Source organism: Montipora capricornis, chromosome 11 (genome assembly GCF_036669925.1).
Source record: "Montipora capricornis isolate CH-2021 chromosome 11, ASM3666992v2, whole genome shotgun sequence".
Lineage (NCBI taxonomy): Eukaryota > Metazoa > Cnidaria > Anthozoa > Scleractinia > Acroporidae > Montipora > Montipora capricornis.
This window is the reverse complement of record NC_090893.1, coordinates 24,663,682-24,690,762: the sequence shown is the minus strand read 5'-3', so window position 1 is coordinate 24,690,762 and position 27,081 is coordinate 24,663,682. Positions and strand designations below refer to the sequence as shown.

The 27,081-nt window shown below is 38.0% G+C and overlaps 1 protein-coding gene across 2 annotated transcripts; it reads left to right on the top strand.

Moving 5' to 3' along the window:
* On the top strand, window positions 1-25,032 carry LOC138024813 (single-stranded DNA-binding protein 3-like). 2 transcript variants are annotated; one of them, XM_068871989.1, is made up of 12 exons: window positions 1-33; window positions 1,911-2,036; window positions 2,398-2,702; window positions 2,923-3,009; window positions 10,225-10,277; window positions 12,443-12,504; window positions 14,884-14,917; window positions 16,826-16,868; window positions 16,998-17,068; window positions 17,204-17,270; window positions 18,521-18,604; window positions 24,165-25,032. In XM_068871989.1, the coding sequence occupies exons 3-11, from the start codon at window positions 2,537-2,539 to the stop codon at window positions 18,523-18,525; spliced, it is 588 nt and encodes a 195-aa protein (XP_068728090.1). In that variant the 5' UTR covers window positions 1-33; window positions 1,911-2,036; window positions 2,398-2,536; the 3' UTR covers window positions 18,526-18,604; window positions 24,165-25,032. The 2 variants fall into 2 exon arrangements, with proteins under 2 accessions (XP_068728090.1, XP_068728091.1); XM_068871990.1 differs by lacking the exon at window positions 1-33 and adding an exon at window positions 1,047-1,548.
* Window positions 25,033-27,081: the final 2,049 nt, after the last annotated feature.

Here is a 27,081-nt window from a genome sequence, read left to right as displayed (position 1 = left end):
AAAAAAAACAGGAGTGGATCTTACTCTTGCAAGGTAAGAAAGTTTTTTTTTCTGTGTTTTAAGTGAGAGATCAGTCTCTTTAAAGGTGTTTTATTGTTTAAACTTTGTGGACCTGTGCCCTCCTTCTCGGAAAATGGCTGTGTCTAGATGTCTGGCAGCCCGACAGGGTAAACTTTTTTAAAATACACCGTGTCCGACAGTCAGATAATTTTCTCAGTTTCATGTCGATCTCCGCGAAATATTTTATGTATCCAATGCTGTCTTTGTTTAGAACACTAAAAGGTCTGACGGTTGTGGGCGGAGAGAATACCTTTCAAAAAGCACTGCTATTGAGATTATTTTCGTGAAGTATGGCGATCAGAACCAAATTTGTAAATTTCATCTACACCCATTCAACCAAAATAGGTCATTTTTAAATAAATACAAATTCCCGCGAAATTTGAATCAGCATGAGGAGATTGCTTATATCGAATTTTAAGATGTTGAGCCTTGTGCAATGACCTAATTTTCCGTTAGGTGAATGGACTAAAAATATTTTAGTATTTTCCATGTGTTTAACTGATAAAAGTACTTGTCGGAATCATTGAATGCTAACCGTTTTAAGGACGGTGCCTACTAATTCAAAGGTGTTTTTGCCCCGGTCTTATGATTATGCAGGAAATGTAGATCTTAACAAGTGTTATTGACCATGCATTTTTCAAAGATAATTGTTGAATAATATTTGTAAAAAGCCTTAAAATACAAAGCAATATATGGCATTCTTTTTCAAATTGAAGCTTAACTATCTCTCAAAAATGCATGGTTACCCCAATTTTTTGGGTACCAAGAGTACTTGCTAAGATCTACTTTCTCCTGATAGTTTTAAACCATGCAAAAATATCACTGTATTGGTAAGCATCACTGATAGGGAACCCGAGTATCTTGAGATGCACAGAATAACAATAGTAGGCACCATCCTTAATTACCGGTAAAATGAGTACTTTTACTTAAACAATGTTGATCAACATAATTTCAATATCTCGCAAATTATTTGCATAACCTAACCCTTTTGGGAATCAGCGGGATATTTTAGCCAAACATCCTGTGACTTCAATCGATAATTAGATCAACGGTTACAACTTTTGTCAACAAACGTGTTAAACTGAATTAGCAAGTGCCGTTGTTGATTTCTGAAAGTGTTGCTGTGACAAGTGATCTTGCGGGTGCCTAAAACATGACATAAGATAGTTAATAAGTTGCAGAATGACCAAATTTAGAAATAATAATGAAATTGTGGGAAATACGAACGGTGGTTACAAGTGGTTTGGTGTACAGAACTCTGAAGAGGCAGACGTTATTACTTTGTTTGGCATTTGCGGTGGCTTGATCAAGCTTTCTTTGATGGTAGTCGATGGATTTTTCTCGTCTAATGTCTTTAAGTGCATTGTGGACACAATCAACAATTTGGATGTCTGCCAGACAATTGAAAATAATACTTTGCTTCATCGGACACCAAAGAGCCAAAGAATCGCCATTCTTGAGAAGGACTTACAGTTTTATTGTGACAAGGTGAGTGAAATAGAAAGGTCCATTTCATCTGCTATGGAAACACCTCGGATAACCCCACTGCCATTATCAGCAAAATCAAGAAAAATGAATATCAAGGACATAAATGACAGTTCTCTTGGACCAATATCGAAGAAGAGAGAATTGCGAGAAGTTTGTGATCTCTCTCTTGAGGAAATTGGTCATGTATTCGATTTGCTCTATGCAAATTTAGAGAGTATTTTGGGGTATGGTTTTATTCCTGGGAAGGAACAGCACCAATATGCAATATTTTTAAAGACAGCAATATCTGGAGCTGTGAAAATTGTGGCAGAGAAAAAAGGTCTTTGGTCTGCTGTTGACCTAGCGTTTACTCCTGACGTTAGGCAGAAGCAAGAGTCTTCCTCAAGAGTTCCAGACTGGGTACAGCTGTATGTCAAACTTGAAACCAAATTGCCTGACAGTGGGTCGCAAACAATTTTGAAAAATTGCTAAACCTTGGGAGGAGTGAGGTAAGATTTTGTTTACTAGTGCATTCTTGATTGATTCTTTATGTCTACTCGAGTTAATTGTTGTCTTTTAATGCATCAGCAGCTCAAATGTTTGAAAATATTATTTTCCAAATATAGTTTCAAAGAATTAACTTTTTTTGCATTTTGGTCTTCGTTTTAATTGTAGAGAGAGAATGATTTACGATGTTTGTTGACAAAGAACATTATTAAGGCATGCAAGGCAATGGTGTTTTCCACAACTAAGTCCCTCATGAAAATCACTGCAATAGATCCTGGAAGTGGGTAATAACAGGGTCTCACTTGGAATGGATGATTATGCTCACTTGACTTTTTTGCATTTTGGTCTTTGTTTTAATTGTAGAGAGATGGTGATTTATGATGTTTGTTGACAAAGAACATGATTAAGGCATGCAAGGCAATGGTGTTTTCCACAACTAAGTCCCTCATGAAAATCACTGCAATATAGATTCTGGAAGTGGGTTAACAGGGTCACACTTGGAATGGGTGATTATACTCACTTAACTGCAGATCATAGTGCTATGCTGTTTCGACAGCATCGATCCTTCCGGCTTTTCTCAAACCAGGGTTTTGAGGCATCCCACAAAGAGCAGAGAAGGTTTTACTCCAGAGCAACCAACCATGATTCTTCTGCTGAAGGCCAGTCCAGTGAGTGAAATTTCTATGATTTTTGTGGTGTTTGTGTGTTTGTATGTCAGTTCTCATGTCCATATGGTTTTACGTCCAGTAAATTTTAAAAAAAATGGTGCCTCGTGTAATCATTTTTTTAGATTGTTAGTACTTAAGCAAGGTAATGTCATTTAGCATTTGTTTCATTCTTGTCAATCTTGTGTAATCATATTAAAGAGAATTTTTAATGTTGTTTCAGTTAAGCAAATCCTCAGACACTGGTATGCTGAAAAGGTGCTCTGGGTTAGGTACCAGTTTTCTCAAGCTGAACAGTGTATAGCTAAGGGTAAGCAGCTTACGTTACTTATTAAATGCATGTTTGTTGTTTTTCAGGTAAGAGTTTTAATACCTGAAGCAACAGAACCATTTGTTTTTGGAGCCAGTTTGTTTGCTCAAGGCTCTTAGTCTGTGTCAAACCTGATAAGAACATAATTTTAATCATTATTGTCATTATGTTTCACCTATATTTAAGGAAAGCAGGAGTTGCAAGTGATAACATAAAATTATCTCAAATTAAAAATATTAACCCTAACCCTAACATTTGGCTTAATTTACTTTCATTGTTTCGTGTAATTTCAGTTTACAGTGTCCCCAATTAGCGCTCCAGTGCTACAACGACTAGACACTTAAAAATAAAGTTCCTTTATAAATGATCAAAAAACAAAAATTAAAAATATATATCTGCATTAATTTTCATTCAGTAACCCAAACAACTCTTCTTTTACTTAAAGGTAAAAAAATGCATTTCATGGCTGTGGATTTAGAGCGACCAATGTCTCTTGGTCCGAGGGGGAGAAAATTTGGATCAGACTGATCATAGATCTTTTTGTGAAGCTCGTTGGCAAGGACTACCTAATATATATGTATATTCCAGTGACCATGGGATGCAAATATGCAAAGATCCAGATCCAAGAAGGACAGCCTTCTCAAAAAGATTTGCAGGAGCAGGTCATTCTGAAGATGGAGGCGGTCAGGGTGGCGAAGGCACCCTGGCGAGCGCCCGTAGGGCGTGAGCCTTTAGGGGGGTCTGGGGGCATTCCCTTCAGAACATTTTTGAAATTTGGATGCGCAAAGGTGCCATCTGGTGAGATCTGGGGGGATCTGAAGGGTCAAAATTGTATTTCTTTTGCACAACTTTTTTTACCATCATTTTCAATAAAATGACGAAACGTGCCTCTTCATTGACACATTATTAATTTTAAGTTTTGTTGTAATGAGATTTGCAACAAAAATTAGAGTCGAAGAGCCTGCAGTTGTCTGCATTTTGTAAACCTTGTCCTGTTTACTAGGGGTAAAACAAAGGCTAACGAAACTTAGCCTCAATCTATAAAGTTGGCTGAGTTTAACTATAAATTTATTGTCCTTTTAGCATTCACTCGTTTACATCGGGTGTGCAAAGAGCTACTCTGAATATCTAGAAGGAAACTCTCCTTTTTACGACAAATTCTATGTAACTTGATAGTAGTATAATGAAAGTCACCTTTTTATGAAGACGAGTAATAAACTATACTATATATATTTACTAGACCTCTGTTTCACGTCATACAAACGAGGAACTTAAACCGGGGTACAACGCAGTTACGATAAACAGACGAAGATTTTGTGGAACACGATGAAAAGTTAAACAAATGGTAAAAATGCGTCCCCACATCCCCGAGTTCACACGTCCCCGAGTCCCCGAGTCTCCACGTCCCCACATCCCCACATCCCCGAGACCCCACGTCCCCGAGTCCCCACGTCCCCACGTCCCCACGTCCCCGGGTCCCCACGTCCCCACGTCCCCACGTCCCCGAGTCCCCATGTCCCCGAGTACCCACGTCCCCGAGTCCCCACGTCCCACGTCCCACGTCCCACGTCCCCGTCCCACTTTTAGTCACAGCCATTTTTGTTGGTATTCTTTGAATACCCTAAAATAGCCAAAAATGGGAATCTGTTATTTTTTCCTGTGAACTTGATAACTTGAATTCATACTCACCATTTCCATTTCGAAACTAATTTATTCATTCTATTCACACAAGCACGTGCACGTGCACGTGCACTAAGCGACGAAAAACAATGTGAAAGACTGCTCTATTATTCCACGGAAAAACACTTACCATCCTTCCTTTGCTCTTCAGAAAAGTAGGAAGTTATCTGTGAACTCGGTGCAGCTTTTCGCTTTCGATTCTCTGCCATTTACGTTTTAAAGCATTAGAATTATATCTGGTGAAAGGACAATAGTATTTTTAGGGGTACTGCGTCTCCCTTTACGTACTCCATAGGGTTTTCCATGGAGTAGGGCTCCGCGTTTTGTCCTCTCCCGTAATGAACTACTATACACTGTGCTATAAATTACACTGCAAATCCAGATATATTACTTTCGGATTGCCAGTCAAATGCTTGACGTGAACGTGACATTTTTTCCCCGATACTCCGATAAAAGCGATGAATATTTCCGCTTTTGTAATTGAAGAAAGATCGGAATGGCGTTTGTGTTTTTAAAAATTCGAGAAATTATTATCGGGTAATTTCTTTTTCGGTGTTCTTTCAGCTTTTTGTTTCCTTGTCGGTAACACAACAAAAATAATATATTTTTCGCCTGGAATGGAGACGGTCAAACCTCCACAGGAGGCGGCTCGTTGAGCCGGCAGCGGGCCGGTTTTGAGAAGGCTGACGGAGCTTCACATACGATGGCAATCACTGGGAAGCATCGTTTGCAGATACAAGCTGCTCAAGGGAGCAACTCTGTGAGTTCTGCAGAGTCACTATAAGGCACTTTCTGGTCACCCTCTGGATCAAACATGAAGTGTTGATCTGGATAGGATTACTCCAATCAAGGTAAACCCACTACCAGTTGATGAAGATGATCCCATTGAAAGTGAGAATTCTATGGCATCTTCTGTTTTCAAAGTGACTGCTGATCTAGATGGTCTTACTCCCATCAGAGTAGACCTGCCCTCAGCTGACGTACTGGTAGATCCCGTTGAAAGTCATGATTGTCCAAAAGAGTCTTCTCCTGACCCAGATTGTTTTGATGGTGGTGATGTAGAAGAAGTAACCATAATCTTCTCCACAAAGTCTACTGCTGTTACCTCTTCAGTCATAAACCAGCAAAGATGCAGAAAACAGCCTCTTGCTGTTGCACATCAAATTCAGTATGGACTTCTCCCAAGTCAGTCTCCCCCATTGAAGAAGGTAGCAACATTTGCCTTTTTGGGGCATGAATCTACCCTTTTTGACATCGTGGTTCAAGGTGACGTACCATTCCAGGGCAGCAGCCTGATAGATGCTGTTGATCTTGTTCCTTAAGGGGCTGTAGGCTGAAGTCTGAGGAGAATTACCTCACCAATTTTGTAATTGAGGCCTATCTTGAGCTAATTCCCAAATGCAGTGGAAGAAAAGTAGAATTCCAGTGAGTGGAGTCTATACACCAACAAGCCAACAGACATCCCCCAGCAGCTGACGGACCATGACTGTGGGGTATACCTCTTCATGTATGCAAGGTGTTTTGTGTTGAAATACAATGTACCCCATGCTTGCATGCTGTGTATCTTTCAGAAGCATGATGATTCTTGAGCTGCATCAACGACAACTTCGAAACCTCTCTTTTGCTGATGATAAGAACTTTAATTTGTAAATAAGAATATTTGTACATCGATTAACTTTTAAGAATGGTTTTCTCCTTCTCTCTTATTACTATTGTTTTCATTTTTGGTTTCATCCTTGAAGACAAAGTACACCAGTAAAAATGTACTTTAAGTAAGACACACTGGGGCATTTATGTCCCTATGCTTGTTAACACCTACATGTAGCAGTTTTCAGATATTTCCGGCCTAACTTTAAGTTCTAATCCGTATGTTACTACACTGGGTAAAAATTTACCTTGAGTAATAGAGACACTGGGGCATTCATTTGCCTGTGTTTGTTAACACTAAGAGTACTGACTATTTATCGGCTTTTAAGAGATTAAAGTTTTAATCTTTCTGTTACTACACTGGGTAAAAATTTACCTTGAGTAACAGAGACACTGGGGCATTCATTTGCCTGTGTTTGTTAACACCTAAGAGTACTGACTACTTTTCATCTTTTAACAGATTAAAGTTCTAATCTTTCTGTTACTACACTGGGTAAAAATTTACCTTGTGTAACAGAGACACTGGGGCATTCATTTGCATGCCTGTGTTTGTTAACACTAAGAGTACTGACTATTTATCGGCTTTTAAGAGATTAAAGTTCTAATCTTTCTGTTACTACAGTGGGTAAAAAATTAAAAAAAGGAAAGGAACTTCATTTAAGTGTCTTTGTGTGGGCCCATGTCCATTAGTAGGGCTAACGCTCACATGGTTCGTATGCGGTAGAAAACTAGCACTTCACATTATACTCAAATCAGTTAAGTCTGTTCAAATGTAAGTGCTACACGGCCAACGTTTGCAAAAACGAAATCCTTCCTCGTACTTGTACATGTTCATTACCGTGACTTTAACATCTTCATTTCGCACGGCCTGCTCCCGGCTGACCTCGTAGCTTAGTCGGTAGAGCCGTGGTGATCTAACCTGAAGGCTGTGGGTTCAATTTTTTCTGTCTTTGTGTGGGCCCATTTCCAGGGCTAAGGCTCACATGTTTTATATGGGGTAGAAAACTACATGTAGCACTTCACATTACACTCAAATCAGTTGAGATATCCAGGAATGTTCTGAAAAACTTCATTTTTTTTTATTTGTTGATGACTCAAATATTCTATATGCGGATAACGATCTCAAGTCAGTTTTCAGTTTCAGTTTTTATTATGTCTTTTGCATTGTCACTAGAGGACAATCATTGTAAACCTAGAGCTTCGCAAATTGTGTTACTGGCTCATGGCAAATAAACTTACCTTGAATATTAAAAAAAAAAACTAATTTCGTCTTATTTTTCCCAGCTCAGAGAAAACTCACTTTTCAACCAAATATCACGATATTTGACAATGATAAAAATAAGTATGTCTCTCTGGTGCGTAAAGAGTTTATGAAATACCTTGGAATCTTTATTGACCAAAATCTAACCTGGAAACACCATATTGATCATGTAGCTTTTAAAATATGTCGATATTTACGTTTATTACCGAAATTGCGTCATCATGTCCCAACCCATACACTTATAACCATTTATCGCTCCCTCATTTCACCACATTTAACCTACATGTATTTTAAAGCTTTTTACAAATATTATTCATGAATTATCTTTGAAAAATGCGTGGTTACCCCCAATTTTCTTTTTGGATTTTAATAACACTTGTTTAGATCTACATTTCCTGCATAGTCACAAACCGGGGAAAAAATATTGTTAATTAGTAGGCACCGTCTGTAATAGAGATTTATGGTTTAAATAACAAGTGACCTTTTAGGCACCAGCATCCAAGCTCATTTTGTTGATGAGTTTAGGATACAGTGTATGTTTTATTGCATTTTTTTATAGTTAAATATTAATTTTTACATTTATATTGTAGTTAAAGCGTTGCGTCAGCAGGATTTAGAAACGCAAAACAAATTGGGAAAATTGTTACCAATTTCTAAAATAATTGTTTTGTCTTTTATCCTGGTGCTGATGCTGTTTTTATTGACGCAAAGTTTTGTCTTGGTGCAAAACCAGACAATCAGCTGTTTTGAGATTTGAATTACTAACGGTTGATTTCACTTCCTACTGTAAGTATCTGTTTACAACTGAGGATGCGTTTCTGTTACCGGTATTCTCCGGTCTACATTGTATGAAAATTAATGGAACTTAAAATGCTTGGAAAATTAATGGTTCCTTAAAAAATTGAATTTCATGTGCTTTCTGTTTAATTTCTTTTTAAGACTTGGAGAGTTCCCAGTGACACCAACTGCTGGAAATAAGGCAGTTTCATCCAAATTGTAGTGATTTACGGACAATTCACAATTTGACCGAAATCACTTTCATCCCTTGTCTATGTTTATACTGTTAGTGACCATTAGTGACAAGCCCACAGTCATTAATACTGTATGTGGTTTTTGTTTCGCGGATAGGATATAACACAATCGTTTGTATGTGGTTTGATCACATATGGTGTTTCAAATCAACAGGAACAAAATGGTCAAATAGGACTCCTTTCCTCCTGTGCTGATATTGACTCAGAGCCACTTAAAAAGAAGAATTTAGAATAAGAAAATTTTCATGCTTCTTGACAGGCAGCAATGTGTGATTTTGTGTATTAATATACAGGGAAAAATTCCTCCATTCCAATTGGTTAGCAGTTTTGCACTGCAAAAGGAGGTAACAAACCAAGTATTCTGATTGGTCAGTGATCAATTGAAAGGAACTCACAGATAACCAATCAAATGCAAGCCCTGTTACACTGTACTTCATTCGTAACCCATGATAGACCTGCATAATTATGATAAGTTATAATTTTCATGTATAATTATAATTATTAATAAGTAATCACAATGATTTTTCTTGTGTAATTTGGATTAAATAAGCAGTTGTAAATGTTTGCAAAGACTTCATGTACAAATTGCACTCCCCCTTTATTTGGTCTTTGAGAAAAGTTGCTCCTCAAAATCATGTGATTATACCTGAATAAAGCAATTTGCTGTCTCTTTATACCAACATGTCATATCAGGATCTTTTGTTTGTTAATTTGTTTCTGCTGATGTTGTAGTCAATGATTGTTCATGTATTATGGCAATTGAGGTTATTATAGTGCAAAAGCTCATTATCTGTGATGTACCACATTACAAGTTGGGAACTCGTGAACCTGAAGTAAACGCAAAAGATAATAATCAATACGGTGAACAAGAAAACAAAACAAAAAACAGGAAATCAAATAGTCTAAGAATAATTGTGATAACAATTGGATGGTTGTGGGTGGTGGACAAAACAGTCACTAGTACTGCATGAACCCCAGTCCATGGACTACCCAGACGGACTACCCAAATGGACTACCCTAAAATGGACTAACTCTTAAAAATACCATTTGAAATGAGTACTGTTGAAAGAACTGAATTGATTGCGTAATTTATTCTTGAATTGCACATATACCTTCATTGTTTATCTTCGTCCACACAGTCGCATGCAACTAAATCCAGGAATTGCACCGGTTTCACTTCACTTACCTGAAGTAATCGGCCATCACAACAATTATTATACGAAGCTTTAAAGTGGGTGCTTAGACTTATTATACTGTTGATCAGCACCGTTTAAAATGGGTGTTTAGGCTTTAATAAAAACTATTTTCGATGCTGTTTACATATAGACCAACAGTACTCATTTGAAATAGTATTTTTTAGGGTAGTCTATTTGGGTAGTCCGCTGGGGTTGTCCATGGACTGGGGGTCAGTGTTTTGTCCACCACCATAGTTGTGATTCATGTCTGAATTACATTGTTTTGCCTGAAGAGATTCAGAGTTGAAAAAGGCTGATTTGTCTTTTCATGTCAAATGTAAACAACCTTTGCATATTGTAGTTTGAATTAATAAAACAAAGGACTGGATTGAACCGTTTGTTCTTTGTTTTTTCTTAAAAGGTCAACCCATGCAAATGAGCAGAATGAATCATCCTCGAGTTCCTGTCCCGCCGGTAAGAAACAATTAAAAAAGACAAAAGTGGCTCTTTTTGGTGATGGTCTTGAGATGAGTACAGTAGTACAGTACATTGTACATTGTATAATTATAAACATAGGCAAAACAACTTTCATAGGCTTAAAGCTGAGGGTTGTCATAATGTTTTCATGAAGCTGGCTACACACATGAAAATTATAATCAAATGAAGCCATGATAATCTTCAGAGTTGTGAACACAATTTTAGCGATTGTGTAGAGAAGCCTGAAAAATTCAGAACTTCAACGGGGTTTAAACCCGTGACCTTGTGATGCCGGTGCGATGCTCTAACCAACTGAGCTATGAAGCCACTGATGTTGAGAGCTGGTCATTTGTGGGGTCTGATGTTCCCATGATGAATGAATCAGCCAAGGAAATGATATATGAAGTGAATCATATTTTGAACTGCAATACAAAATTAAGTGAAGCTATGATCCTCTCAGTTATGAATGCAATTAAGGATGGTGCCTACTAATTCAAAGGTATGTTTGTGCGGTTTACTGAATATGCAGGAAAAGCAGATCTTAACAAGTGTTATTGAAATCCAAAAAGAAAATTGGGTGGAACCACGCATTTTTGGAAGATAATTAATCAACAATATTTGTAAAAAGCTTAAAAATACAAAAAGCATTGTATGGCGTTCTTTTCCAAATTGAAGCTTAACTATCTCTGAAAAATGTGTGGTTACCCCCAATTTTCTTTTTGGTTACAGAGATCACTTGCTAAGTTCTGCTTTCTTCGCATAGTTTTGAACTGCGCAAAAATATCCCTGTATTAATAAGCATCACCCATAGGAAATCCGAGTATCTCGAGATGCGCAGAACATATGTGCAATAACAATAGTAGACACAGTCCTTAATCAGATCATTATATTATCATTTCCTACAATGAAAGTACAGTGCAGCAGGCTATTTTAAACTGATTTTAATGGGGACATACATGTAGTTTTTGAGTGCAGGACCCATTCATCCCTGAAGTGGCCCCCATTGATGATTCAAATCAATCTTCTTGCATTGGACACAGTAAAATCTAGAAGTATTATTCTTAGGAGGGAAAGGGGCTCAGTGCTTCCAGTGTTTTAGTATTTTTCTTAGGAGGGAAAGGGGCTCAGTGCTTCCAGTGTTTTAGTACGTTTTAATGTGAGTACTGGGCTATTTTCACCATGGTAGTAGCCAGCTGCCTTCTACTGATGACAGGGATGGGAAAACTATCATCATGCTGTATGTACTGTTCAATGTACTGTACATGATTGGTACCTGGACTTGTTTGGGATTTTTGTTAGGATAGAAAATTAAAACTAATAATTATAAAATATATCTAAGCAATAAATAAATAGCTAGAACTAAACACTGTGCAAGCTAGTTTGAAAAACTGAATGCATAATTACGGCGTTTATGTAAATAAAATAATAAGATCTCGAAGAGTGGGAGCACCATGCTCCTACAAAACAAGCTAGTAGATCTGTAATGAAAAAGTAGTCCACTCTTCTCTCTCTCTCTATATATATGTATATATTTATTGTTCAACTTGATATCATCAAATTATTATTATTATTATTATTATTATTATTATTATTATTATTATTATTATTATTATTATTATTATTATATATATTTATATATTGTCTAAAAATTATTTGATTCACCAAATTGTTGCACAGAGAACTTTGTACACTGTACTGTATGTATGTATTGGTAGTTAGCTAGCTAATGTGTCTGTCTTTAAAGCTAAAAGATTGGCTCAAAGAACATCTATGGCCAAAAAGATCTATTTACGTTATACACTTAATTTATGGTCCAGAGGGAACAGTTTTGTTTCCCAGAGAGTCCTCATTTTTGCAGAGATGAAGTCGAGGGAAACATCAGGACTCTAGGGAAAACAAAACTACAGTAACTAGTTTCCCGAGGGACCATACATTAATTAAGTGCTATATTTAGACTTTTCCTGCAACAATCGCACCAAAACCTCAGGAGCGAGCAACAACTGCGGAATTGTATCCTGGTCTGGATACATTTCAATTCAATCATGGTCATGTGACCAAGAACCAACCAATCACAGTGTTTGTTTTGTTGAGTGAAAGTCTCGGTATATAACAATGTAGTCTTATTATAATATTAATACGTAACAGTTGTTTCCTTTCCTTAGAACTATGGTGGGATGCGCCCCCCTCCTAACAGCTCAGTAGCACCTGGGGTTAACATGCCAATGTAAGTCTTGTGTTAGTACAGTAAGTAGTCAAATTCATGTGCACAGCTTACCCAAGCTTTTGAGACTTGATAATGCAGGTGCACTGCTGTGGTTTGGCAGACACTTAAATGTCATGCAATTACAGTGCGGACACTATAACTATGAATGGTTGAGACTTTTTTTCGCGTTTTTCCCCAACACTGACCAATCAGAAATGTCCTGGAAAACAATAACTTTGACATTCTTTTGCGACGCCCAATCATAAAGCTGGCTTAAATTCTAAGCAAGTCATGAACTATGGACCAGCCAATTCCGAGACTAAGAACGATTTCTTGGTCAGAATTTCTTTTCGTAATTGATCGAATTGGAATGCATAATAGAAGGCTTCCACCAACACTGCCCAGTTATGTGTCAAAGTCAACACACCTTCATCGAAATTATCTGCACCTGCCATCTTGACTTTTCAAGAAAGAAAGTTTCCCATCATAAAAGTCAAGATTTGAGTGTGTGAGCTATCAAGGGTTTGAGTTGCCAGGGGTACATGTAAATGTGAACTGTATGGCAAAAAAGTCTACATGTAGATCTTTATCGAGTTATTGCTCTTGATGTTTGAGTTGCAGGAAAACAAAATGTGTTGAAGTTCTATTTGGTTATTGACGAAATGCCAACACTTCTCATCTCATCAAATGAACAAACATGTCCATTAGTTACCTCGTACCTTGTGTGCCGTCAATGCAAACTGGAACCCCAGGGAAATATGAAATGACAGGACCAAAAAATAAATTTTAAACCAATTTCCATGTAATAAATTATGTTGATATACAGTATGGCATTCTGTAGTTGTATTTACAGCTGATATCCCTTCAACAGAACTGGAAATTGTAGCCATTTTAGTTTGTTTTTCTTTGTTCCTGGGGGAAGCAGAAAAAAACGTAACGTGTCTTTTTACCAGCTTGTAAAGAGGTTTCTCTGCTGGTTTAGTCACCATTCCACCGCTATTTTCAGTCAAGAAAGCTTTAACAGACTAATAATAACATTGTTAAAACTTTCTTTTGTTACAGTCCGACGGGACTTACCATGACCACTTGACAAAGTTTTTTTTTACAAATTGTCCGCCAATCAGGATGTGTAAATTTGATTGACAGTGACGCTTCCTTGCAAAATTCGCACTGTTGTAGGTTGATCACCATTGCCTGGGTTTTTGAGTTGACGTATTTTATACGTAATTTTCAAATGTGAAAATTTGTTGGGTGGCCAGGGTAAGGCTCGTTGCACTGTAAGTCCATTTTTGAATTTTTGTTGCTACACAATGTTTATTGACATACAGTAGTGTTTATGAAACAGATCTCAAGAAAACGACCAACAATTGTTCCACATTTTCACATTTTTGACTGTCTTTGGTAGTGTCCAGCCTGTCTAAAACAGCTTTTCTCCTCTTATCAGCGTTGATTTCTTTCCAGTTGTGCATATCATGCGCTAAGTAGCCTTGCATGTTTGTGATGTGATTATTTAATGAATACTAACAATACTTGCACAATACAGTGTACATTACATGTACGTAACATGGCCCGCACTGGATGCACGTAATTTCTCTCAAGTTTGGTGATAAAAACACTCAAATTTTAGTGTTTTGGTCGGAGTTGTCCCATTCAGTGCCATTTAACCTGGCAGCAGTCGTGCGGACTACACAAAAATTATCTTTTCGCACCAAAAATTGAGGCTCTAGAGTGATTTAAATCCCTGCAATTGGAAACAAGTCAACTTGCTGCTTGCTGTTGTGACACTCGCACAACTTCGTCACTCGACTCAAAGAAGTTGACTAGTGGCAATTACATGTAAGTCTAAATTATACTTGGTTACCATAATTAGAGAATATTTTGAACCTTGTTTCAGGCAATTGAATTTTTTAGAACTGAAAACAACTTGAAGCCAATCAGTGTGAAAAAGGGATAACTATATTGCAATGCAAGAAGTGTATTTACCGCTGAACTTAAAGTGCATGTAAAATATTTCTGTTCCTTTTGTAAATCTCCCCATCCAAAGCAAACATGTCACCATGGTTCCCAGAATTTTGCCTTTTTCTGTGCCTTGCAAGGCTCATAAACTTGGCAGAACTCAGTAATTTGGACCCATGACTGTTGTGAGAGGCATGGGTCCATTCTCGATTTTACATACCAAACTGCTTTGCATTCTGTTTTCGAAGAAATTTTGCATTACAAAGCAGTTTGTGAGGTAAAATTGAGAATTGACCCATGACTGCTGGTTTTGATAACATTGCACATCTTTGCCAGGCAGATAAAAAGCAAAATTTTGAGGTAAGTATGGTATTAAGAAACGTGTTTGCTTTTGATGTTAATTTTGAGTTTAGTTGTACCTTAAAATTTGTTTTACCTTTACAGGACAGGCAGTAGAACTTGGAATCCCACAACATCGGTAAGAAGTGAACTGTGACTCTGAGCACTGACTTTTAACCGTGACAAGGAAAAAAGTCCTGATATCACAAGAAAATTCAAACAACTTTAATGTCGTGGATGATTTCAAATAACTGAAATAAATGGCCATTTCTCGGCTTTTAAAATATTCTTCCAACTACCTTTGATGTAATTATAGCGCAGGTGATGATAAAATGTTAGCCCCATCAAGTGAATGAAGAATTACCGGTATACAGGTATAATATAAGCTCAATAATACATTCATTTTGATTGGTTCTCACCTATGATCTACATTATTAGAGGAGAGACGCATAGCTGGCGTTAGCATCAAGAACGTTTTAATTCTTTGTTAAATAAAACAAAGAGATAAGTAAACATTTTGCTTTCCGTCTGTTCAGTGATAGATCACAGAAGACTTCAAAATCTGGTAAGAGCATCAGTGACAACTCAGCTATTGCCTTGTGTGCCAGATCTGTGATCTATTACTGAACAGATGCAGGGCAATATGAAATCTACGTTGCATTTGTTAAATGTATTTTTTTTTTTTAATATTAAAAACTGAATTATAGATATCAGATTTCCAGCATTTTCATTGGCTCGCCGGAAACAGGCTATCAGTTCAGGCTATACATGTACCCGCTGTACCTAATAATTATGGTCAAGGAACGTGTCTGCAATAAAGCGAGCAGAGAAATTTTTTTTAGCTGTGGCAAAAAATGGCAGACAAAAGCCATTTTGGAGTGGAATTAGCGGAGGCAGAAATCGATGCTTTAGTCGACAATACATGGAATAGTTGTTGATCCTCGTTGGTTACAGTAGCAATCGCTTCATATCCAACGCGTCCTCGTAGAATAATTGTAGAATAATCAATGAGGAATCTTGATGCTCAGAAAACATCTCAGTGCTCCTCAGCAGGGCTCGAACCTACGACATGGCAATCGCTTCATATCCAACGCGTCCTCGTAGAATAATTGTAGAATAATCAATGAGGAATCTTGATGCTCAGAAAACATCTCAGTACTCCTCAGCAGGGCTCAAACCTACGACATTCCGATTAAAAAAATATGTATCCTACTCAATCATTTACCAGGGTAAACATTTCACCATCTTGACTTGAATTGTGAGCACTATTCACTTCAGGCACTCTCAATCCCAGCGGTAAAGTGGGACAATTGCGACATTAACCTACATGTAGTTTGATGGCCTTGCCTCCCTGAGTATCCTATAGCTTAGTGGTAAAACCTCTGAGCTAGTCATCAGACGGTCGTAGGTTCGACTCTGCAAGGGAGCACTCCAATTTTTTTTCTGAACATTCTCATGTCACCAGATTCAAGGCATGTTCTGACCACTGGTTGAATTTGTTCCTGGTAGTCCCTGGTTCAACTTCTTGGCCACACTTTAAATAGCCAACTGGTTTGCCTCCAGCCAGTTTGGATTCTTAACAGTTGTTGTTGATATTGTGTTCTGTCGTTTTGTTGATTGTTTCATTGGCTCTGGAAAGCCCCTATGGGGAGTGGTCAGTTATGTATTGTATTGTATGGTTCCATGGACAAAAATAGACACTTCATACCTTCAATGTACTTATGAGATAACTTACCTTTAGAGTTTGTCACAAATAATTAAGTTTTTAAGTTACAATGTAGTTGTACAGTCCTATTTATCTATCGGTGCCTGGTATGTTACTTGTCAGTAAACTGTCAGTTGACAGGTTACCGACAGTCCTGGACTTTTGGATTGTGAAGCTTTTCAAAAATTATGCAATTTTGTACATGGGGTAATTGATTCCCTTTGAAACAATACAATCATGTAGGTCTCATGCTATTAACAATGATAATTGATGTACTAATAATAGCAATGGTAATTTCATACCAAGGAAATTTGCTGACAATATTGCGTTTTGTTATGACAGGTCGCTGGTCCACCAGGGACACCAATAATGGCCAGCCCTCAAGGTCTGTAAGAAAATTTTCAAAGTTTAACCGATTGAGTCCTGAATGCACCCCCTCCCCCCGCCTCCCCTCCTTGACAAGTGAAATCTTGCTCCAGACTATCACATTATGACCATCTGTCACCTGTTTCAGATCCAGCAAGTACTGGAAGTGAGTCCATGTATGCAATGATGAAGTCTGTCCCTGGAGGAAGCATTCCTGCGGTAATAATTTGTACATTAATATTATTTTATTTTCTATTGTTTTCCCAAGGATTGCCCCAATACCCACCCTTAGTCCTTTGTTTCCTGTCAATGTGTTTGCCATACCGTCATGCAAGTTTTTGTTTTCTGTTGCAGTATATGGGAGGTGGTCCTGAACCCCCGCTACCTCTAGGAGCCCAGGAGGCTCCTCTAGTCATGAATGGTAAGAGAGAGTTTAAATAACAAATTATGTATTTATTAACTGGAACTGGCCCCCATTGAGGAGTAAAATTGTCTGCTGTTAGACAGAATAAAATCTTTTAAGTGTCAATCTTAGGAATGAAAAGACTAAGTTTGGTGCTTACTAATTCAAAGGTAGTTTTGCGTGGTTGTATGAATATGCAGGATAAGCAGGTCTTAAGTTCAAGTGTTATAGAAATCTAAAAAGAAAATTGAGGGGAACCAGGCATTTAAATTCAAAGATAATTGATCAAGAATATTTGTTAAAAGCTTTAAAATACAAAGCACTGTATTGTGTTCCTTTCCAAATTGAAGCTTAATTATCTCCGAAAAATGCAGGGTTACCCCCGAATTTTCTTTTTGGATACCAAGAGCACTTGCTAAGCTTGGCTTTCTCCGCATAGTTGTAAGCGGTGCCAAAATATCACTGCATTAGTAAACACTACCGATAGGAAATCCGAGTATCTGGAGATGTGCAGGACGTACATGTATGTGCAACAACAATAGTAGGCACCATCCTTAAAAGAACTTTTCCAATGAATTAATCACTAGCTTACTGGCTTAACTATGCTCAGGCTAGGAATCTTGATGAAGTATTGTTACTTTTGTATAGTTCGACTCACAACCATATTTGGTAAATCATGTGACCAAAACAGAGAATGCCTAAAAACTCAGCGAGTTAACTGTTTTTCACAAATTTTTAATGCAGCAGTATGAGAACATCCTGACACAAGATAGATTTTACAAATTATTCTCAAAAAAATTATGATGTTATAAGGCCCTCCTTTGATACACTTTTCAAAAGATCAGTTCCTTTTTTTTTTGTCGAATTAGAAATTCCATGCTACAGTTCACGAAAAAATGCCTCTTCCTTTCGTTTCCTAGGAGCTTTTACCTGTTTTTCACTGAAATGCATTGCACCTTCTGATTGAAGTAATGTCAGATTTCCATGATTGAAAAAGATTCTTCATAGAACCATCCATACAACCTTTTTGTAGGGCTCTTTGAATAAAAACCTTTCTTAGCAACCATTGTCTTTCTGTAGTTAAGTGTCAAATCCCTTAAACATTCAAAAAACTCAATGTGGTGGAGGTTGATACAATCTGTTACTCTACTCAAACCAGCTGCTTATTTAAAATTCTATTGAAACCCCTGGACTTTCAAATAATCAATGAGCGAAATTTGATAGCGTTTGATGTAACTGACCTGTACGTGTGCTTGTGTTGTCTGTAGGATAATCAGAATGATCACAATCCTGGTACCCCTGGGGAGGGGGATGGACAGTTTGGCAATTTACTGCCATTCTCACAAGATAATGTAAGTGTGTTCTTTTCTGATAATTTTAGGATTAAAAGTCTGGTCGATTATCAATTAAGATATTTGAAGCGGGAAGCCGTAACTTAGAAGAAATCTAATGAAAAGGAAGATCGTTATCTTAAACATCACGAGGAGTATTGTCCTCATCCCATATTCGAAAAGAAAAAAGAAATATCGTTATGTTAAACATAATCAAGTGTCCTCATCCCTTAAATCAGACCCGTAATGATAGTCGGGGAGCCACAAATGTGACCCGTATGCGTTAATTGCATGAGGTAAACATTAAACCATGTGAACGTTAGCACTTAAAAACTGACACGGAGCACTGTGTGAAGCTATTTTATTAAAGATTTCAGTTGGAGCACATGTACAACCAGGTTTTAACCAAAACTTGTTTCGATAGAGCCTGTTTTTTCACTTGACAGGTTGAACTTTGCTTATTAACAAATGTTACGTGAAAAATCGCCAAACAAATTTTGCGAAAGGTCTGGGTTTAAATTCTGTGGAGTTAGTTCATTTGTTGAAAATGGTGTAACTACCGCGCCTGGAATTTCAGACCTTGTTTCTATTTTCTTGGGGCCAAGTAGAAACAAAGGCCTGGAAAGTCAGCCTAATGAATAACGAATAATATGGTTAAATGATCCTGGGTGGAATCCATGTTCGTTCAGCGTCGAAGACTGACAATCCGTTTTCCTTTTTCCTCCGTTATGACAACAAACATTAAATCACTATCTGTCAAAATACACCTACAACCGTAGCAACCATACTCTATTCGCTCTCCTGCCAGACACTTGAAAAGGTTGACCCGCTCGGAAATTCTGCCGTATGCGTTTGTCGTATCCTATCGGGAACATTTCTTTACTTCTTTACCATGGACTGCTATTATCAGAGCCGCAAATCTTAGAAATAGGTCAAAGTACGTCATCTGAAGCCAACAGACCATGTGACTGGTGGAATAAGAAAATTAAATGACTGACTGACAATAGTTGCTCCGTTTCCGGTGTACCGTATAAGTTGTACGGGCTCCACCCTGGATGATCACCAGAAAGTGACATTTAGGTTAAAAGGTCCAATGCGGAGGTTGTAAGCTCGAAAATTGCGGCACACGCATTTTATTTTTTTTGAAAGGGAAGGCAACGGTGAACTTTGTGTGACTCTTCATGTCCTCGTTCGTTAAATCTGGAACACACATGCGTTTTAGCTTATTCCAAAATGACTGTCATTCTGATACCCTTTTTTTGTTCAAGTCATTTCCAGATGCCTCTGATCAAAATTCTGAAAGTCAGTAAATAGCGGCCATTTTGGAATTAGGCCAATGAAACATGAAGATGTATAGCTTTCATTTCCATATTAATTATATAAATTGAAAAAAATTGTCAATTCTGATTGTCTAAGAGAAATGCAGTTTTCAGGTGACACAGCGCAGAAAATAAGCAATTCTTTGCAAAAACAAGTATGAAACCAAGCATTCTGATTGGTCAGTGAGCAAAGACAGTCACAAAAAGCCAATCAAATCCGAGCCCTAGATGTCGCAGTTTTTGCGTAATTGCGTGATACTCTGCTTAACCATTCCGACTTTTTTCATGTATATTTTTAATAAGTAATCATGAATAAGTAATCACATGATTTTTCTTGTGCCCTTTGGAATACATAAGAATTTTCTTTTTCGAAGACTACAAATTGCACTCGCCCTACGGGATCTTGCAATTTTCACCTTTTAAAGAATTTATTATTGCTTATTTTTTCATTACGTCTTCGCAGCCATGTTTGTGGACAAGAACAAAAGATCTCTCATTTGCTCCTTTTGTTCTTCCACCAGCACTTGTACTTCACATCATTGTTATCTTCGTCTCTAAGAAATATATAATAACGCAAGTTATTTTGCGCATTTTGATTGTTTCTTGCCTATGATCTATTAGAGGACAGACGCACGATTGACGTCACCATCTCAAAGTTTTCCGAATAAAGTTTAATTCTTTATTATATAAAACAAATAGATTCCATGTTGCCGTGCGTCTGTTCAGTAATAGATCACAGAAGACGACGTCAAACTGTGGTAAGAACATCAGTGACACATTCGGCTATCGCCTCGTGTGCCAATCTATTTGTTAATTAGCCTGCTTGCAGGCAGTTGATGTACTTTTCTTTAGAGAGGGTGTGAAAACATAACCTTTTCACATTCTCTCTAAGGAAAGTATGCCTGATCGCAGGTTATTGTCGCCACGAAACACGTATCAGACGCCATATTGGAAGAGTGTGGAAAAGGTCTTGGCCGGGTGACAAAACGACGGGTTGTGGAGTGAGAAGAGCGGAGAAAAAAACCGCCTGTCCGAACACCAGCTTTTTCTCGGTAGCTGCGTCCATCAGTGGACGCGGCTTTCTAATTGGTTGGCTCAAATGGTTTAAATCTCTCCGCTCTTCTTACTCCCCACCCCGTCGTTTTGTCACCCGGCCCAGACCTATCCCACGCTCTTCCAAATATCGTGTTTCGTGGCGACAAAATCTACCACCTACAAGCAGGCTTTTAAGACATGGTCATTCATTCATTCATTTAATTAGTTATTCTTATTAATTAATTATTTAATTAATTAATTTACATGAGATCACGCACTTGGGCCAATATATTGCGTTCTTCAGTGAATGCGGCTCGTAACTTGAACAAGCAGCGTTCAATGCTCTGGTGGTTAAATGGGAGAAACCTTTTTAAGAGACGCAAAATGAGTTCAGTGTCAACTGTATTTAGCACTGGCCATGGGGTACAAATTGGGGACACTTGACAGAAATCAAATTCAATTTAAAACCTCTCGGAGGGTAGTAGAGAACCAACAAACGTTCCAACTCTGATTTGAAACGCGAAATGTTGTTTGCTTCTGTGAAAGTTGGGTGACCAACAAATAGGCAACATGTTCTCGAGAGTGGAATTACGATAATCATATAATATCACCCAGCGTTGAATATATGATAATCATAATTACATGCCATATGCACTGGTCTAAGTCCCAGGACTTGTAGCAGATAAAAAGAAAAAAAAGGTAAAAGTATTCCCTGGACAGGATTTGAACACGGAGCTTCGGCTTAGAGGAACAGTTTCTACTCACTAGACCACGATGAACAAGTTACAAAGTTTCTTCAATACGTATTTGTTATTTGTTGCCTGTTATCTAGATTCGGATCACAATAATTCATCAATGATTGAGCCTTAGCGCTAATTTCAAAATGGTTAGCTTTGTTTTAAGTGTGGTCGGACCTTTCTCGTTAGTTGGCTAAAATAAGTTCTTAGCGAGTGTTATCGCACGTTAAAAGCCCGGTCTTATCACAAATAAATTAGATTATTGTGTTTAAAAATGTTGTCTAAGCAAACGGCGACTCGGTGGTTTAGTGGTTCAGGGCGGTGACATGTGAGCTAATAATCGTAGCTTCCAGTCCCGAGTCCGGATATCTGGATTGAATTTTAAAAGAAAAACGTTCAATTCCCAGAATTCCTTTCCAACTGTCTGTGTCATGAAATAATGTTAATTGTATATTCAAAGCCGGTTGATACTATATGATTATCGTTATACCAGTCTCGAGGATGACTTGAAATTGGCCAGTTTCGTATTCTCGCGGTTAGACTGAATCTAGCATGAAATGGAGGCTAATGCAGGGGAAATAATATGAAAAGATTCCCCCGCCACACATTTGCTTTCACTTCATGCTGGATCCGACCCAACCATTAGAATACGAAACTGGCCTAATCCACGCCTTGAAAACAACCATAGGTCATCTGACGCCATAACCACTTGTAAAAAATGATTCATACGTGTATCACACTTCCGTGGTTAGAGCTTACAAATGACTTATGGTTGACAAAATGGGCCGTCCTAAATTTATATACCGGCGTATGTTTTTTTCTGAGCGCACTTTTTTTCAATCCAAGTTTGTAGTGACCTCATTAGTTAGTGGGATGGCCCTTCGGTTTATTACCATTGTCCAAGTGATCAGGAATGGATTTAAAAAGCTTTCTCAAAATCATTAATAATTCCCCAACCAAGTCGACCAATCACAGGATATATACCACATCACGTAGATGTATTTTCATACGTGGCCCAATAAAAAAGTTGATGAAACCTTAGAGATTTAGATACGATATCCAAATCTCTTATAATTTTTCTCTGCCGTCTCTAGCAAGAAAAACAAAACGAAAGGCCAGTTGTTCGAAAATTGAACCAAGAACTCGTGCTTCGTGTTTTGAAATTCGAAGCAGTAAGTACTCTGCCTTCGGCGTCATGCTTTCATCTGTTTCTTAGTGTTTGGAACACCTCGGATGAAACATTCCCACTCGTTATTGATATGTTACTTCTAATACGATCCAACTTGATCAGCATATTCGCAGATGATGGTGCATGTTGAACTTATGGACATCCTTTAGCCAAATATTGACACGGTTGCTTTTACCTCTCCATCTGTCTTTCATCGGAAAAGACAACGTTCTTCCATTATTCGACTACAGTCGTTGTCACGTGCACGAACCAAATAAATCAAAATCTGCAGTTACTCAGGAGGAAAAAAAAACTATCAGGTCGCAAAAAAATATCTTCAATTTATTTTCCTCTCTGTGCTAATTCCACGAACAGGAAATGGCACACACTTCTGGACAGATAAACAACATGCTGTTTTCAAAGAACTATCACAATGCAAAGCAGTCTATGACGTCAACCCGGTATTAGGCTCGTTCCTCTTCTTTGCTTGGTCGTAGATCAAATTACAACTTTAAGGAGCCTCTAATACTGAGTTCACACTAGGCCGAAACATGATTAGTCTGATCACGAATGAAACATGTTATGAAAAGTGTTCAAATCAGACAGTGCAAGGTGCGAATCATGGTCGAAACATGATTATTCTAAGCATGATTGAAATAACCTCGCGAGGTAGTTTCAATCATGATCAGACCAAACACGTTCAAAATGGCGGATTAATGCGAGAGGAGGCAAGTGCCCAAAAGAACCAAAATTGAGGCTATTAGGAGGCTAAATGTCTAGTTGCAATATGGGGCGACAAAGAAATATAACGGCATTTATCGGCGATTGTTGCGGATGAGCTTGTGGAAAACGGAATATCTTGTAACGAAGAAAGCGCAAATGCCTTCTCCTCGTTAACCGCTGCATAGCCCTCCTCCTCCGAAGGGCTAGAAAATTAACACTAAACCAAAGAATGAATGCAACTGTTACAGAAGTTTCCAGCTCCATTCTACAGCTGAAATGTAAAAATATTATGCGAGTACCATGAAACAGGATAAGTTGCACAACCATGCATGAAACGTGTTTCAAAACGACATCTGATGTGAACAAAGCAATAAAAAACATGTTTTCTCTAATCATGTTTCGGCTTTAATTTGAACACAGCTTAAAACAGTGACTTTGAAGGAGAGCATATAGCGAACCAAAAAATTAATGTTTGACCAGTGCAGAGAATTGTTAAGTAGAGAGTGCATGGAGCAGTGTAGAAATACCTCTGAATCGAAAGCTCCTTTTTAGTTTTTGTTTGTTTGTTTTATTTAACGAGAGCTTTAATTTCCTTTCAGGATCACTGTGAATCGGTTGCGATCTTAAAGATCAAAGAAAGCATGCAAGAAGAAGCAAGAAGATTTGAAAATGTCGATAGAACGACGTACCATCAAGGAGAGTTTTTCATGCAATAACAGCTAGAGAACTTTCGCCTTTGTATATTTGCCAACAACTACTCAAAGATTTGTAGAAAACAACTGTACTTGATCTACGGAGTTTGCATTGGGAGAACAATCCTGCTATCGCTAAACGCCTTCTTCTCTTGTGCCAGGGAAGACGAGTCCAAAGTAGATGTCTCTAAATTAAGGTTATATTATATAGAAAGGGAAATATGTTTGTACAGTCCATCGCTTACGTTGTGGCTTATAATTAATAATATACGGACAGTTGTTGAGTGTTTGTGTAGAATAATAGGCGAGTTCTTTGGGACAAGAAAGGTTTCATATCTTATCAGGAATGAATGAGTTTGCTGCTTCGGTGTAGCGTACAATAAGGTACAAAAGGGATCCAAGCCACGTGCTTAAAAGCTGGTTGACCCAGATTTCTTTCTTGACCTCAAACGCGTTAAACACGTGACCAGCACATGATGGGTTAGCCTCCTACGCAAACGTTCTTACGGGTTCGTCACGCAATCATTTGCGTGACGAACCCGTAAGAACGTTTGCGTAGGAGGCTAATGATGGGTTCGTTACGCCTTACGCCTTTCGGATACAACTTCCAACCATTTTTTTTTTTTGCGGGTGAGGTAAAATCGCTCATTTGTGCCGTGAATAGCAAGATGAAACTGTATAAAGACCTTCTACAATATATAATTCAACTGTCCAGTATATTAATACACTTTGAGATCATGTTGATTAAAGAAATTGTCAATGAAATCCTACTAGTAAGATTCGCCCTCAATCTGTGATTTCTGCTCTCCAGTTATGCTTCGGGTGGGCTGGGAGCATGGTGACTTGTTTGGCGTATGGGGTGCGTAATCCGAATTTTTGTATCAGTTCTAGGAAAGGGGCAAAAGTAGGGATAACAATTGGATGCTAGCCCGCATACAATTGTTAGCTATTGCTTAGCTATTCTATATGTGCTGATTTTCTGCAAACATAGCGTTTTTTCCAAAAGTAGTGCTTGGCCTAAAGATCTCAGTGACGTCAACGGTAACTCACCTGAAATGACTCACAGGCCATTATGAACAACAAGAAAACAAAGAAATGTGTTTTGATAGGTAATTATTTACGGGGAGGTCTTGGTTTTCCGGGTCTTAAGATTCGATCTACGTTTTCCACACCCCTAGCATTATCCAACCACGACCCTTGTACTGGGGCATCACAGCCTGGTATTTCGATATATTAAAATTCAGCGAGTCAGTGAGGACAAAGACAAAGGAAAGTGGATGATACGTAAATATTTTTCACATTAATTCCCACGTGTTTCTATTGTCTTTGTCCTCACTGCCTCACTTTCAAGCTGAATATTTAATATATCGAAAATGGCCTATTGAGAAAACGGTCTTTTGGGAATTTGACTCTATTATAATGCAAAATATGAGCCATAATTTGCTATTGTTTTTTACACAAACATGGCCGTCTCCTCACGTGATTGAAAACCATCTATATAAAAGCATCGTTTTTATATCGGAAAAAATCTCCCTCCTTCTTGCGGGCTTCTTTCTAAAGCTCTTTGGACGAGCAAAGGAAAAAGAAAAGTTGCCAAACTGCGATCCCTCGCATACTGAAGATGTCTTTTATCATACGTGTTCTTGATTTGATTGCAAAGAAACATTAGTTTGGGCGGTGGCCTCGCAGCTCTTACAAGGTCACCTCATTGGAGACCACCCTAATCCTTAACAAAAGAACAAATAACAGAAACAATGGACCCTAGGCCAATCAGGTGAGACCTTGTAAGAGCTGCGAGGTGACCCAGTTTGGGAAACCTGTCGTTAAAATTCGTTTTCAATCCTACATAAGCTCAATTTTGTAAAAGGAAGCTTCGTATAGATTCTTGTGCACAGTTGTACACAAGGCTCGGGTATACAAATCTGTGGTGAACATAGGCATCCACAACTTAACACAGAGTTACTTCTGTATAGTTTCAAATGCAGGAGCAAAATCTAGAGTGACTGGGTAAACAAAGCACAAAATTAAAACCTTAGCGTCAACTTACTCAAGATTTTCTTTCTGAGGCAAATTATTGTCGTGTGCATCACAAAATGAAAGCTGTATTTTCAGTCCAAATATGTATGTAATCATATATAATTAATATGATTAAGTACTATTATTATCAATATTATGATTCCTATTCGTAGTCTCGCTATGTACACTAGCAATTTAATTCTATGAATGGCTAATTCTTGTAGCATCAACATTCATTTGAAGTAGAGAAGGGTATAGAAATGCGGCTCGTAACTTGAACAAGCAGCGTTCAATGCTCTGGTGGTTAAATGGGAGAAACCTTTTTACGAGACGCAAAATGAGTTCAGTGTCAACTGTATTTAGCACTGGGGTACAAATTGGGGACACTTGACAGAAATCAAATTCAATTTAAAACCTCTCGGAGGGTAGTAGAGAACCAACAAACGTTCCAACTCTGATTTGAAACGCGAAATGTTGTTTGCTTCTGTGAAAGTTGGGTGACCAACAAATAGGCAACATGTTCTCGAGAGTGGAATTACGATAATCATATAATATCACCCAGCGTTGAATATATGATAATCATAATTACATGCCATATGCACTGGTCTAAGTCCCAGGACTTGTAGCAGATAAAAAGAAAAAAAAGGTAAAAGTATTCCCTGGACAGGATTTGAACATGGAGCTTCGGCTTAGAGGAACAGTTTCTACTCACTAGACCACGATGAACAAGTTACAAAGTTTCTTCAATACGTATTTGTTATTTGTTGCCTGTTATCTAGATTCGGATCACAATAATTCATCAATGATT

What these genes read in the sequence shown, in the direction of transcription:
- LOC138024813 (XM_068871989.1), top strand. Translation starts at nt 2,537, where the DNA reads ATGGGTGATTATACTCACTTAACTGCAGATCATAGTGCTATGCTGTTT. An exon ending in CTCGAGTTCCTGTCCCGCCG is followed by an intron (nt 10,278 to 12,442) that starts GTAAGAAACAAT and finishes TCCTTTCCTTAG; the next exon opens with AACTATGGTGGGATGCGCCC. An exon ending in CTGGAGGAAGCATTCCTGCG is followed by an intron (nt 17,069 to 17,203) that starts GTAATAATTTGT and finishes TTTCTGTTGCAG; the next exon opens with TATATGGGAGGTGGTCCTGA.